General features: G+C 51.2%; 6 protein-coding genes across 6 annotated transcripts; 4 read left to right on the plus strand and 2 right to left on the minus strand.

Annotated features, from left to right (window-relative positions):
- Window positions 1-63: 63 nt before the first annotated feature.
- On the plus strand, window positions 64-2,234 carry V8C40DRAFT_240252 (A/G-specific adenine glycosylase). The gene has a single exon (XM_083214753.1). The coding sequence runs from the start codon at window positions 121-123 to the stop codon at window positions 2,002-2,004; it is 1,884 nt and encodes a 627-aa protein (XP_083074610.1). The 5' UTR covers window positions 64-120; the 3' UTR covers window positions 2,005-2,234.
- Window positions 2,235-2,547: 313 nt separating this feature from the next.
- On the plus strand, window positions 2,548-3,976 carry V8C40DRAFT_240256 (coactosin family protein). The gene has a single exon (XM_083214754.1). The coding sequence runs from the start codon at window positions 2,936-2,938 to the stop codon at window positions 3,374-3,376; it is 441 nt and encodes a 146-aa protein (XP_083074611.1). The 5' UTR covers window positions 2,548-2,935; the 3' UTR covers window positions 3,377-3,976.
- Window positions 3,977-5,506: 1,530 nt separating this feature from the next.
- V8C40DRAFT_240258 (amino acid/polyamine transporter I) lies at window positions 5,507-8,317 on the plus strand. The gene is made up of 5 exons (XM_083214755.1): window positions 5,507-6,479; window positions 6,593-6,873; window positions 6,992-7,191; window positions 7,264-7,841; window positions 7,921-8,317. Exons 1-5 carry the CDS (start codon window positions 6,134-6,136, stop codon window positions 8,091-8,093), a joined length of 1,578 nt encoding a protein of 525 aa, XP_083074612.1. The 5' UTR covers window positions 5,507-6,133; the 3' UTR covers window positions 8,094-8,317.
- An 859-nt stretch (window positions 8,318-9,176) lies between these two features.
- Window positions 9,177-10,283, plus strand: V8C40DRAFT_185017 (uncharacterized protein). The gene is made up of 2 exons (XM_083211778.1): window positions 9,177-9,426; window positions 9,528-10,283. The coding sequence occupies exons 1-2, from the start codon at window positions 9,266-9,268 to the stop codon at window positions 10,114-10,116; spliced, it is 750 nt and encodes a 249-aa protein (XP_083074613.1). The 5' UTR covers window positions 9,177-9,265; the 3' UTR covers window positions 10,117-10,283.
- A 1,089-nt stretch (window positions 10,284-11,372) lies between these two features.
- Window positions 11,373-11,620, minus strand: V8C40DRAFT_240265 (uncharacterized protein; the record flags this gene model as incomplete). Its single annotated transcript, XM_083214756.1, has 1 exon — window positions 11,373-11,620. The coding sequence occupies one exon, from the start codon at window positions 11,618-11,620 to the stop codon at window positions 11,423-11,425; it is 198 nt and encodes a 65-aa protein (XP_083074614.1). The 3' UTR covers window positions 11,373-11,422.
- A 224-nt stretch (window positions 11,621-11,844) lies between these two features.
- Window positions 11,845-13,337, minus strand: V8C40DRAFT_184945 (uncharacterized protein). The gene is made up of 2 exons (XM_083211777.1): window positions 12,752-13,337; window positions 11,845-12,653 (listed from the first exon to the last, which is right to left on the minus strand). Exons 1-2 carry the CDS (start codon window positions 13,084-13,086, stop codon window positions 12,266-12,268), a joined length of 723 nt encoding a protein of 240 aa, XP_083074615.1. The 5' UTR covers window positions 13,087-13,337; the 3' UTR covers window positions 11,845-12,265.
- Window positions 13,338-14,034: the final 697 nt, after the last annotated feature.

A 14,034-nucleotide genomic window follows, 5' to 3' on the forward strand; every position in this document is an offset into this window, starting at 1 on the left:
GCGCGTCGCGACTCAGATAAGGATAAGCCAAGACGCGGTTCACCAGCTTCCTCTCATGGACGAGCAGAAACGAAATCAGGCTTCAAAGCTGCCAATCGATAGCAAAAAAATAATTAAATCATGCCTGCAACAAAACGCTCAAGACCGCCCGCGAGAGCATCTTCAGCAGCAAACAAAAGAAGTTCATCTCGCTCCGTCTCTCGAGTAGCAAAGACGCAAGATGCCACGCCCTCACACAGCGATTCTGACTTTGAGGCCGAAGTTGAAGATGAAGTTGACATGGAAGAAAGCCCACCAGAGAAAGACGCCAAAAGACGAAAAGTAGCAGCTCCTGCGTTGCGTTCAGTCAAATTCGATACTGTTCTCAGCAAGAGACTCTTTGCACAAGAGGCCAGAGAAGCAGCAAAGGAAGAAACATGCTTCCCACCTTTACGCCGGCATTCCGTCTTATATCACAGGCCCCTCCTCTTGGATGAACAAGTTGGATCTCAAGGTCGCAAAGCTTTGCTCTCGTGGTTTGACTCAGTCAGTCAATCACGGTCCATGCCGTGGCGCAAAGCCTGGGTCGACCCAAAGACGATATCGGATCCAGCAGAGCTTCGAAAGACGCTCGAGAAGCGCGCGTACGAGGTATGGATCAGCGAAATCATGCTGCAGCAGACTCGAGTGGCCGTCGTGATTGACTACTGGAGCCGGTGGATGGACAAATGGCCAACGATCCACGACCTGGCGGCAGCAAAGTCGGAAGATGTGCTTGCTGCATGGAGCGGACTCGGATATTACAGCCGTGCAACGAGAATCCATGAAGCAGCCAAGCTGGCAGTTGGCGACTCAGACATGAAGGGCCTATTACCATCTTCGGCAAAGGAGCTTGAGGCAAAGATGCCCGGCGTTGGACGATATACCGCTGGCGCCATTTCATGCATCGTTTTCGGTCGCGCAGAGCCAATGGTTGACGGCAACGTGCTGCGAGTACTGAGCAGGCAGCTGGGGATACACGGCAACATCAAGACGGGCAAGGCTGTCATCGACTCCATCTGGGCCGCGGCAGATGCAATTGTCAAAGCCACGGCCGAGCAGGACAGCGAAGATGGCAAGACAAGCTCAGAACCCAACGACAGACCGGGAAGATGGGGCCAGGCACTGATGGAGTTGGGCAGTACAATCTGCACACCAAACCCGAATTGTTCCCAGTGTCCCATTACATCGACATGTCGCGTTTATAGAGAAGGCGAGCTCAAGGCCAATAAGTCAAAGGAGAAGTCTCCGAGAGTGGTCGACATTGAAGATTTGTGCATCTTATGCGAAGAGTTTGACGAAGCCGCCGGCGACAGCGACGAAGATTCGACCCAGGATAAGAAAGGTAGCAATGCAAAGAAGACGGAAGCAAAGAAAAGCAAGCAGCCCACACTGGCAGCATTTGCGTTTACGAGGAAAACTGTTGGCAACTCATCATCTCCTTCGCCCTCTCCGTCATCGACATCCTCGGCCACTTCCAAGGCAACAATGGACACAATCACCAGCTACGCTCGCAAATTCCCCGTCAAGGCCATCAAAAAGGCCGTCCGCGAGGAAGAAACGCTCGTGTGCGCCATCCGCCGAGCCGATGGTAACTATCTCATCCACCGCCGCCCTCTCAAGGGTCTTCTCGCCGGACTATGGGAATTTCCCAGCAAATTGCTTGAGCCGTCGACGAAGACGGATAAGAAGAAGCGCGAGCGGCTGGCCCTCGATTACGTGTCGGACTTGCTGAATGGCAACAAGGCAGGTGGAAGGACAAAGATATCGTGCGAGGGCGAGTTGGGGAATGTGCCGTGGCTTTTCTCGCATATCAAATTGACGATGCATGTCTACTTGTTTGAGGTGGGAGATGACGCCGCGGTGGCAGAGGGTGAGGACCAGCCGAGACGGTGGGTAGCTGAAGGTGATGTTGACGGTGAGAATATGGGGACGGGGATGAAGAAGTGCTGGGAGATGGTGAAGGGGGCAGTGGAGGAGCCGTGAAAGTGGTGAAGGAAGGGGCACGGATAATGTTTCTTTGTTGTTGTGTTTTTTTCTCAAGACTGTGTTTAATTCACGGGCATTACGGGTTGGAAACTCGTTACAGGATATAGGCGTTTGGAATTTGAGGTTGGGGATATACTATATTGTCAGATGGGACATTGACTGAGCCGGGCCACTAGATTAAACAAAGATACACCTTACTTAATAAACGAAGAAGTTGATAATCTCGACGAGCTTAGTACTATTGCAGCGTCCAAACTACTTTTCCAATTACTGCATTGTCAATCTGCAGGGACTGGCGATCATGCTGCATGGATGTTGAATGTTTTAGTGTGGAGGGGCATTGGGTTGCAGTAGAAGAAGATACGACTGGGACACCGACACAAAGCAATCACAGGCATTCCATTGAATAGGCTAGTAAAAAAGGGAATTGAATAAATTGTATTCAACTTGATTCTCGGACAGCATTTTTTATTATCACCTGGCAAATGGGATTACGGTCTACAAATTCCAACATCTTGGCCAAGTCTAGGGTAGGCGGATGTATGTAATCGATAGCTGGGCGAAAGGGGGCTGTCGGTGGAGGCCGTGACCGACGATTCGTACATACTAAGCCAGATTTCTTCCCCGCCCTTTTGCTCTCCCAACCCTTTGGAATACGCCCATCTGGCCAGTCTGCAAGGTAAGACGAGACATTGAAACATTGAGCAGGGAGAAGCAAGGCGGCAGATCGACAGAAAACAATGCAATGGCAAATGGCAATGCTAACTGGCCGTCTTCTGTCGCAGGTCCCGCACGTGCCCTTCGATCCAGATCCAACCCGAAGCTCCGAAGCCGATCTATCTTGAAGTTCCGGATCGGCGAATCCATTCATTCTGCTGTGTCACTTCACTTCACCGGCCCCGGCATTACAAACGAAGATTAAGACAACATGTCTGGCCTCGACGCCCCCGATATCGTGGCTGCGTACGACGACGTGCGCAACGACAAAAAGGACACCAACTGGATGCTCCTTTCGTACGCGGCGGCCGTGGGCAACAAGCTGACGCTGACCGCCTCGGGCACGGGCGGGCTTGAGGAGCTCGTGGCGGCGCTGGACGACGAGCAGGTGCAGTACGGCTACGTGCGGATCGAGTACGCCAACGACAAGGAGAGCACGCGCGTCAAGTTTGTGCTGGCCGTGTGGATCGGCAAGAACACGCGGGTGATGCGAAAAGCGCGGGTCAGCGTGGAGAGCGGCGACGTCAAGAAGGCGCTGGCGCACCACCACCTGGCCATTACGGCGGAGGAGCGGTCGGAGCTCAAGGAGGACGACCTTGTGAAGCTGTTGCGGAAGTCTGGAGGTGCTGATTACAACGGTGGACGGGGTTGATTTGGGCGTTGTTAAAAGGGGGGGATATTGGTGGAGGGGAGAGAGACGGATTGGAGTCAAGGACGGAACAGAGTGGATAGATGGATAGAATGAGGGGAGCCCAAAAACAAAAATCTGGATATATCGATATAGAGCTACATATACGTGACTAGTACTTTTAGTTGATGGCATGACGATGACATGATATGCGAATGATACAGCGAGCACATATAAACAAAGAGCAGAGGGATTAGAGTGAGAAGAGACGAGATGAGAGCTGACTGAAAAAAAAGAGAATATGACAAGATGAAAAAAGTAGGAAGAAACAAAATAGGAAGAGACTGAGATAGACAAGCGAGCAAAAGCTGCAGCTGTGCTCTGATGTGAGCAGACAGACGGGCCGAGGTGATGGCAAGATGTCTAGACCCTGATGCACGTCCAGACCCTGATGGGCTACGGGTTGTGACGGGCAGAGAGAGGACGATGGGCCAAGCTATAAGGAGGATAGCTAGGTGTGATGGCTACCGCGAGATGCGACCCAAGACATGCGGTGTGTATTGTAGCGTAGCAGCATGTGCTCGTAAATACCGAGGAGAGATGCTAAGATCATAGGAGATGGACGACTCCATCGCATGTACCTGAGGTTCAATATGCATTTCTGTAGCCGATGATATCCTCTCAGTCCACAAAAGAGACAACCTAGATAGATTAAGCTGAGTATATCTTGGTACCATGAAACATCAATTAGTATTAGTTGGCCGTATTACTGTACCTAGTCGGCCATAAACAGAACAGATAACAGCAAAGCAGGCATCATATCGTATCACATCAACCAGGGCCACACTTGAATTGTTGAATTTGCCAGCGGCCGGGCCATTTCCCTCTCGGCTTAGCGCGCTCGTGCAGTCTTTGTCTTTCCTGAATGGCCCACCGAGCGACACTTTTTAACGGTTTAGCGTCGAACATGGTCATGGTACAAGTCCATCATTTTGAGTACGGATTTGCATGTGCTTGCGGGTCTTTTGTTCTTGTCTGCTGGTGGATTGTGTCAGTTGCTTTTTCCTCATTCGATACTTGGTCGTTTATGAGATTAATGGGATAGATGCATATGGATATTCCTTGTACGTGAATTTACTAGTTTTGTTTGTTTGTTTGTTTGTTTGTCCTTTACAGGTGACATCCATCTGTTGGCTGGTTCATTTGAACCACTGAAATCAGGCCCCGTCCATCTCGCAGCAAGCAAGATGAAAGTCAATCTGGGAAAAATCTACAGCAAAAAAAAAAAAAAGTCGCCGCCGCCGGTCAGCATTCTAAAGCATCCCGCCATCACATTACCACCTCCTTACGTATTATAGCGCCCCCAGGCCTTCTAGAAAACAAATCAAATCAACCAAAAGAAAAGCCAAAACCACCGTCATCCCTCCAATTCCTCCCCCCCTTCGGCCAAGGCCGCCAGTGTTCAAACATCTTCTGACGTAGGTGTTCAAGGTTCCAACGTCCGCTAGCCTCTCGGGCCCAGCGCTGGACCAACCACCAACGACGCCGCCTGGAGCCACTGGAAGCCACTCAAGGGCCCCCTCTAGGAACATGGATGAACCAAGATTGCCTTTGGTCGCCTCCCCCTGATGAATCCAGCCTAGGCCGGTCGTTAGCCTGGGGAAAAGGCTCCAGCGGGCTCCAATGGGCGGCGCCATGATATCAAGAATCCATAATCCCATGATGGGGGTTTTTTTGATGGGAAATTTGGGCTCTTGTCTCCACGGGCGGAGAGTGGGAACTGTGTGGTCTGTTCTCTGGGGGAGAGAGAGAGAGCATGTGTCAGGCAGTTGATGCGTATCTACCTGTAGTCTACTGGCTGTTATCAGTGAACTCCAGCCCTATAACCACTGTAACTGTAACTCTGTACATCCTCCATCCCCATGCCGATGATCCAAATCAGTCCCTGCATCTCGGCTGTACGACGATCTCAGAACGCATAAACAACAAACACATCAGCAATTGAAACATCAGCATCTTCTTCTTTTTCTTCTCCTTCTAGCGCCAAACAGCCCACACCGTCGATCAACGCCAAGTTTTTCTACTGCTGCTGAAACTGGCCGAGGCCCCGCCGCCCAGAAAACCGAGCAAAAAATACATTCAGCTTTTCAGGTACTTGCCGACTTGCTCGACTCGTAAATTCTCCATGCTCTCTTTTTAGTTTTTAACCTCTTCAACCTTCTTTTCTCACCTTTCACCTCTTCTTCTTCTTCCCACTCTACCCCTACGAGATTCTGCTTCACATACTCACAACATCAATATATACTAGAGAATAGCCTCTTTGATTAGTGCAAGCAAATCTCTTCAACGTCTCCGCTTCCGCCTTCAGCCTCTTTTTGGCCCAAACCCCCGAAACGAAGCACGCGACAATCTTCGGATGCGGCCTAGTCTCGCCATCTGGACCAAACCAAACCAGACCGAACCGAAATCTCAGCTCCAACGAACCCTCGTTTAATGGCCATGACAGCATCCTGGTTGCACTGCTTACTTGCATGAGCTTCGGCGCCACAATCTCTCAACAATCGATTATCGCTATTCCCACGCGCAAAAGTCTAGACCACTCCGGCCTCTTTTCTTCTTTATCTCCTCTTTAACCTCCTCATCTCCTCATCTCCTCATCTCTTCTTTTCTCTTTTCTCACCTCTTCTCCTCTTTCCCCTCACTCCCCCTCCTCTCTCTCTCCCCTCTCTGTTACTCTCTCTTGGTGATCCTCTTGGGCGGCCTCTCTCTTCACCCGCGACAATGTCTTCCTCCTCCTCGGCCAACAAGCCGGCAGGGAAGCCGGGCCTCGTCGACTCCAAGCTCGAAACCGCCCAGAATCTCTCCACCGTCGAGGACTCGGCCGATCACCTCCTCGAGACTCTCGGATACACCCCCGAGCTGTCGCGAAACCGATCCACCGCCCAAGTCGCCTTCATGTCCTTTGTCCTCGCCTCCATCCCGTACGGTCTCGCCACGACGCTATACTACCCGCTGGTGGGAGGCGGTCCGGTCGACATCATCTGGGGCTGGGTTCTCGTGTCGCTCATTATCGTCTGCGTTGCCGTGTCTCTCGGTGAAATCACCAGTGTCTACCCTACTGCCGGAGGTAATAAACATCTAGCCCATCCCGTTCCCGGACAAGAAACAAGAACATCCCGTATAATTGTTCGTAATCGTAATGCGCAACGTGCTAATTCATATCTTTGCTGTCTTCCTCAGGTGTCTACTACCAAGCCTTTATGCTGGCCTCTCCCAAGTGGCGGCGCATCGCATCCTGGATCACCGGCTGGCTCTTTGTCGTTGGCAACATCACAATCACCCTGGCCGTAAACTTTGGCACCACGCTCTTCTTCGTCTCTTGCATCAATGTGTTTGAAAAGGAGCCCGGCGTTGGCATCTTTGCCGGCGAAACCTGGCAGGTGTTTCTCATCTTCTTGGCCCTGACGCTCTTTTGCAATGCTGTGTCTGCTCTTGGCAACAAATGGCTTCCTTGGTTGGATGTGAGTATTGTTACATTCTTTTCTTTCTCTTCCCTCAATTCCTTGCAGAATTAAGGGAAATGAGGCTTTCCTTTTGCTCTGGCACCTATCCTGACAACGTGCTAATTTTGCTGTTCAGACTGCTGCCGTTTTCTGGACATTTGCCGGTGTCATTGCCATCCTCATCACCATTCTGGTCCTCGCTAAGCACGGCCGTCACGAGGCCAAGTGGGTGTTTGGCCATTTCGAGTCCTTCTCCGGCTGGCCCAGTGGCTGGTCTTTCTGCGTTGGTCTGCTTCACGCCGCCTATGCCACTTCGTCGACGGGAATGATTATCTCGTAAGTGATGCTGTTTGCAATTGATAGTCCCCCTTCGAGTTGTCATCTTGGAAACTAACACACAACGTCTAGTATGTGCGAGGAAGTCAAGGACCCGGCCACTCAGGTCCCCAAGGCCATGGTTGCCACCATCTTCATCAACACCTTTGCTGGTCTACTCTTCCTCATCCCCCTCGTCTTCGTCATTCCCGACCTGCAGGAGCTCGCCGAACTCGTGTCCGCTCAGCCCGTGCCCCCTATCATCAAGTCGGCCGTTGGATCTTCCGGTGGTGCTATCGGCCTGCTCATTCCCATCATGGTCTTGGCCATCATCTGCGGTATTGGCTGCACAACTGCTGCGTCTCGTTGCACCTGGGCCTTTGCTCGTGACGGTGCCATTCCCGGCTCAAAGTGGTGGGTCAAGGTCAACAAGAAGCTCGACGTGCCGCTCAACGCCATGATGCTCAGCATGGCTGTTCAGATTATCCTCGGAGTCATCTACTTTGGTTCCCCTGCCGCATTTAACGCATTCTCCGGTGTGGGTGTCATTTGTTTGACTGCTTCCTATGCAACTCCCGTTGCCATCAGCCTGTTGAGTGGAAGGAAGCAAGTCCGCAAGGGCAAGTTCTACCTCGGCCCTCTTGGCACCGTCTGCAACGTCGTCACTGTCGGTATGTAATCTTCTCTTTCTCTCGAATCGTATAACCCTCTTTGTTCTGCTCTCATGCTTACTCCCCCGTTTTCAAACAGCCTGGTCCCTGCTCGCTTTGCCGCTGTTCTGTATGCCGACTGTCATCCCCGTCACCGCCGAGACCGTCAACTACGCCCCCGTTGTCTTCGTTGCCGCGACGGCGATTTCCGGCATTTGGTACTGGGCCTGGGGCAACAAGAACTATGCCGGCCCCCCTGTGCATGAAGATTAAGCGAGCTTTTCACACCTTTTTTCAACAGTTGTTTTTCTTGGACAAAAGGGCAAATAAAAAGGATTTTTGGATACCCCCAAAGAGTGGCGTTTGTTTTTGTGGTGGATGTTTGATACGTGTGAATGAATGACAACAGGAATTTTACATAGTTGTGCGAAATAAAATATTTTATTTCTTTCAAAACTCCCGGGTTTCCCACACCGTTTATCGACCCTCGTTCGTCCTCCATCGCGTATCTTCTCGCTTCTCTTATCAAACACCACGCTCTGGTGACGTGGCAGAGCTATCGTTATAAGGTTCACGAAAGGGGGAATTTCTCGCGAGAGACGGCACAAGGGTATGGCATTCGGTGTCTATTTTTTTTCTCTTCTCTTATCAATTCACAACGACATGCTGAGTTATGAAACTAGATTTTGTGAAACTGGCCTTTGTGCTAGGCAAACAGAGCGTCAGGAGCTTCACCGTCACTTCGTTTGCGCAACCAAACAAATCGTGTACTCACAACACATGAGAAACAAGCCGAAAGGATCACGAAACAGAAAAAAGACAGAGGGAAAGAAAGAGAGAGAAGAAAAGAGGCAACAAACTTTTTTTTTTTCAAGTCACCCGATGAAAAAATTAGTCACGGCCAACCGAAAGTTATACACATACACTCATACATCTCGATATATACGCTCACATGCACACTCACGTATACAGAACAGTCATTATTCAATGCCAATGCCATCATAGATCTCATGATGCATCTCTGCATTACCATTGCCGTTGACACAAACAGACAGAGAGATACGAAAACAATATGAGTTCTGAGTTATCACAAAAAAAGGACCCCATGGATGGCAGATATGCAAGCTGGAAACTTTACCGTACACCTCACAACCCCAGACTCCGATCACTCAAAACGTCTTCCTAACTCGAAGCAGCTATTCAAGACCATCCAATTCGACCAAAAGAGAATCGAAGCATCATTCTAGAAGAAAAAGAAAAAAATTGATCGGATCAGCAGAGACAAAGTAAAGTTTTTCGGTTACCGAAAAAACATCCCTCGTGACGACGAAGACTGAACTATTCGCCCAGCCCGGCGTTGAGCAGTCTACCTTCACCGAGCTAATGCTTCTCCAGAAAGGACTACTGTATAGATTCAGGTCACTTGACTGCCTGCTGACTTGGACATGCATATTCGTACAGCAAGCAGCTTGGACTCTTTGCGTCTTTCTACATACTCACTCCTGCACAGCCAAGTAAGTCTCTTACAAGCGAAGCGCCATGCAGCAGCAAGCTGTCATGTCCATGTCGGTGAAGAGATCATCATCCCTGGGGAAAAAAGAGAGACATGCGGATGACTACGCCCCCAAACCTAGCTGTTTACTGCATATGAGTACATACAACATGCACGCACGAGCATAGGTAGGGATAACATGTGCTTATTCTGACATGGATATCCCCAGGAAGAAACAAACATGAATCATCATCGTCCGTCCAGCAGCCAATCCGGCTGCTCCCATCTTGTCTTCTGTCAAGACCAAAGAATGCACACTCCGAAACATTGGAAACGCAAGTCACTCCCGCAGCTCGTAAAAAAAGGACACCAAGAAAGCCGCCAATGCCGCACCCCAGAATATCATATGCAATCATCCTTCCTCCCTCCCCCCGGGTTGCATTTCGAAGGAGCATGATCCAAGCAGAAAACATCCTGGGGAAAGGAAAGGACAAAAAGAAACGACAACGCAGATGCAGGGTAAACTGCAGCAGCAACCACCACCACCAGCCCAGCTCAGCCAACCGGCCGGCAAACTCCCAAGCAGTAAGTACAACCACTAGTCGTCCAAGTAATACACCGGCCGGAGCGAACCAAAGATGCGTCTTACAGGAGGAGGGTTACTTTCCCGTGCCAGCCAAAAAAGAAGCCGTTCCATCTTTTAGCCCCAAAACAAAAAGGTTGCAAGCCACCACCAAAACCTCCAGGGTAAAAAGAGAAGAGAGATGCAAGATAGCCCTTTGGACTAGCGGTCAAGCGGACTAAGCAAATCTGAAAGGCGGCCGGCCGGGCTTGAATGAAATAGCCCCCCGGAAGAAGCTTCACCGGTTCCGCCTTCGAACTAAACTTGTGAAACCATCTCGCCGTCGCAATAGGATTTCCTCTCTTTTCCCATCAAAAAAGCAAAGGTGTCTCAATTGCTCGTCTCTCCCCCCATCAGATGATACAAAAACGCTGCCGTATCATGACCTGCCGCTCTCAGCTAGGGGACACCCCCGGCATGTCCATGACGTCGTTTATCTGTCATCAAAAAGAAGAAGCCCAGCTATTGTCAGCAACGAGCCCCAGTCCCATAAGCAACAGTAATAAGACCTCATCTTAATTCCGTCGAAAGGGAAAAAAAAGAACCTCGAGTTCGGCCGCGCCCAAAAATGAAGCTATTCGAAAAAGGAACCAAGCAGCAAAAAGAAACGATGCCTGACGAGAGAAGACGGCTTGCTGCAAATCGCATGTAACTGTACCCTGACCCCTCCCTCTTCTCATTGCCCTTTTCGTCTCGCGGATGGTTCCCCATGCCCTAGCACTCTCGTAGACGCCCGTTTGTACGTCTTGCTGCCAATATAGTAATATCAAATAAATGATCATTCATCCGTCACCGGCATCCAGTGGGGCCGGATGCGAGGCCATATGCACACTCCGTTTGCTCACCCATGCCTTGGGTTTAGTCCCAAAGTACGGTACACGTACCAAGCTTGTACTGCAACGTTTGTCTGTACGAGTACCGGTAAGGGTACCAAAGGCGTGCTAAGGTAAGGTAGGCAGGCATAAGAATAGACACACAATGCATGATCCAAGCTTCGTCAAGCAGCCAGATACGGCGTTAGCTGCTGCAACTGCAGCGCTCAGGCGGCCGGCCACATCGGCGTGGCGTTTCGTTCGCCAAACCGTCTCGAGGCGCGTATGCAAGGCCGTTTTGGCTGCTTCCCCCCTCGAGCCCAAATGCTGCAGACGACCGGGCAATAGCCTTGGGGTTTTAATTTACGGGCTGCGGTTTTGGCTTTCTTGGACTGCGGGGAAGAAGGAAGCCAGCTTGATGGCTGAATATGCACAATTGGGCTGGGGTCGTAACGCAATATACAGCGCCATAACGAGACACTGACGAACTTCTGAAGGGGGTGCAGAATTGAGAATGGCTGCGATAGCTGGACGGGACGAAAGCTTACAACGGGCCTTAGCTCCGTTATCCGCCCTCCTCTCCTTGCTTCCCTCGTAGCTTTCCAGGAAAAGCATGTACAAGTATTGGCAGCAGAGCGAATGTACCTGGAGTAGCCAGCGCTTGGGGATAGTATCATCAGCCCCCAACCGACGGCGCCAATTCCAGTCGGTGTGACGGCCGGGGTGAGGAGGAGAAAAAAGCTTCGAAGGGGGGTGTGTGTGGGAGAGGCCGTACGTGGGAGGGAAAGCTTCCGTAAGAAAAAGAGAGCCCAAAGTCAGAGCTTGCCTGTATATCCGGCTGCATGGGAAATGAAAATTGGAGTTTGAAAATCATCGCCGTAAACGAGAAGCTTCGTCAAAGAGCTAATTGCCCTATTTGGCCAGCTGCCATTGACTCCTCGTCCTTACTCGTATGCAGCCTGGAGGAGACTGGCACCGTTAGTTTGGGCTTTGACACACGGGAGCCACTTGAGCACTCGTAAATAACGCTGCGATCGTCGCGCATCCACCTCGGTGACAGGGTACGTATTTTCGATCCTCATACTGATCCATGATCAGGGCTGGATGTGCCATGCACCTCATCACGATCTAGAGGGGCTAAGAAAAAAAAAAGAGGCTCCGTGTTTCGCAAGACTCGGACCCAGTGTAATTTCAAATCCCATCTCACCGCGAGAAGAAAAAAGAAAGAGACTTATTCAGCTTTGTTGAGGGAGTCAGAAAAAATTCACTCCGAAAGGCCCCCTGTGGAGAGGCAAACGATGTCACAATGCATGAGTAAACCGGCACGAGTAACAAAAACCGCCGGCTGCTGCGGGATTCGACGTGGCCGCTTCCTCTTGGGGGGCGTACGCCATATGATTTCATTGTGTACTGTCCTTTTGGTTTTTTCTTGCTCAAATATACGAAGCAGTAATTTATTTTTCATGCAGCACGAGCTCACACGACTGCTTAAGACTGACAAAGCAAGGCGGCGCGCGCATCATGGCCTTTTGCGGCGCGGGATGGTGGGCAGACCCGACTTTGATAACAAGCAATTGCGCGGCGACGCGGCCGATGGCTTTTTGTCCCTTTTGCCATGGCATTGTGATAGGATTCCCGGATTTTCCTTAGATTGCGCCGTGGCACATCTAGATGCTGCCAATAGGACCCTGATGTTCACTGCGCGGTCTAAACTCGTCGCCTCGATGGTGACATTGTTGCTGCTCCCTCTGTCGATCCGAGCTTCTAGATTGCTAGATTGTTGGGCTAGCGATTCTTGATCTAGATGTACCTGTACCGGTGGCGAACATCGAGATGTATGCCCAGCCGTTCGGGCCATTTCTTCATCTATCATTCCTGCAGCGACTTTTCGCCGCCCAACATCTGATCTGACTTGACAACGTATCATCAATCTCAGCTGGCCTTTTCGCTCATCTCCGTGAGCTCGACACAAGGGAGAGAGGAGCTCGCAGAATGGAGCACAAACATCAGCATGTCGTCATCGAGCCGCCGGCGACCAAGGCAGAGGGCAGAAAAAAACGGCCCCGCCATCATACCCATGTCGTCTTTTTGCAGCACGCAACTTGAAACGCAGCAGCGCAACACAAGGCCACTGACTGAGGCGTTCGTGTGGTTCAGAGCTGGCGAGCTGCTTTGCTGGGATTCAATCTCGGTGGGCCTCTCGTGCAGCAGACCGGGTCTCGTCCGCAGATTTGTGTGCGCCGTTAAATTGCTCCGTCCAACGTTAGCCGGGACGGGTTGCTCAGCGTGGGTTGCATCTCGACATGCCTTAGCTGGTGTAGCTATGGTCCCCCCTAGCATGAACCCGCGGGCTGAAATGATCAAGTGCCATTGCTAGCTAGCCAGCTTTTGTTTTTGCGCCGCCGGCATAAACGTTTGATTGTTGATGGCTTCCGGGGAAGTCGGCTGCCAATATCAGAGGGAGAGGGAGAGAAGAATGCCACCCTCCTTTTTACCCCGCCCTTTGCGAATATGCAAGTCAATTAAAGGTAAAATTCTCGAGGTTCGAGAACTGATACATTGGCGGGACGGATGAGACGGACTCGAAGCATGTGATTCACGTTATCAGCCATCCTGGAGGTTGGGCAATTTGCAGTAAACGAGCTTCCCTCTGGCGCCACACTGCGGAGCAAGATGCAGGGCGGCCACGACTAAAACAAAAAATCACAACATCCCCACGGAGAAAGGTGTGGGAAGTTTCGACCCCTGGCGCCAATGAGCCATGCTTTGGAGTTTGGAGTAAGTTGTGCGCCATGTACGAGGTACGGGGGAACGCCTCAAAAGCTGCTGGGAGCGAGATGAAATGCACGACAAGCACCTGGCGGCTGCAGGTGGCTTGACGGGGGTTGCAGCTTGTCGAACCACGAGACCGCCTGGGCTGATATTGCCGACTTGGTCGAATTCATGTCAAGCCACCCATCGTTTTGAAGGCGTGATGAGATGGATGATCCGGGGTTGACAGCCGTGGGCAATGCAAGGCGGTGACTCTGCAAGTTCATCTCGTCCTTTGTCCGGAACCGTCCATCACATCACCAATAAGGCTCAACCTCCATTCACAGATACTGCCTGTGCTGTAATTACGGGTCTCGCATTAGCAACTCCTCTTAGACCTTTGGCCAGTGGAGCTGCAAAACGAAGAGGAAATCCTCTCCACGGGGGAGGAGACCGTTCTCTCTTTTCTCTCTCCATCTCCATATCTGGTCTCCGTTCTCTCTGGCCATCCAGGTCCCAGTCCACAAGCTGGTAAAC

The sequence above is a fragment of the Trichoderma camerunense genome (assembly GCF_050948025.1).
Source record: "Trichoderma camerunense strain CBS 138272 chromosome Unknown V8C40scaffold_6, whole genome shotgun sequence".
Lineage (NCBI taxonomy): Eukaryota > Fungi > Ascomycota > Sordariomycetes > Hypocreales > Hypocreaceae > Trichoderma > Trichoderma camerunense.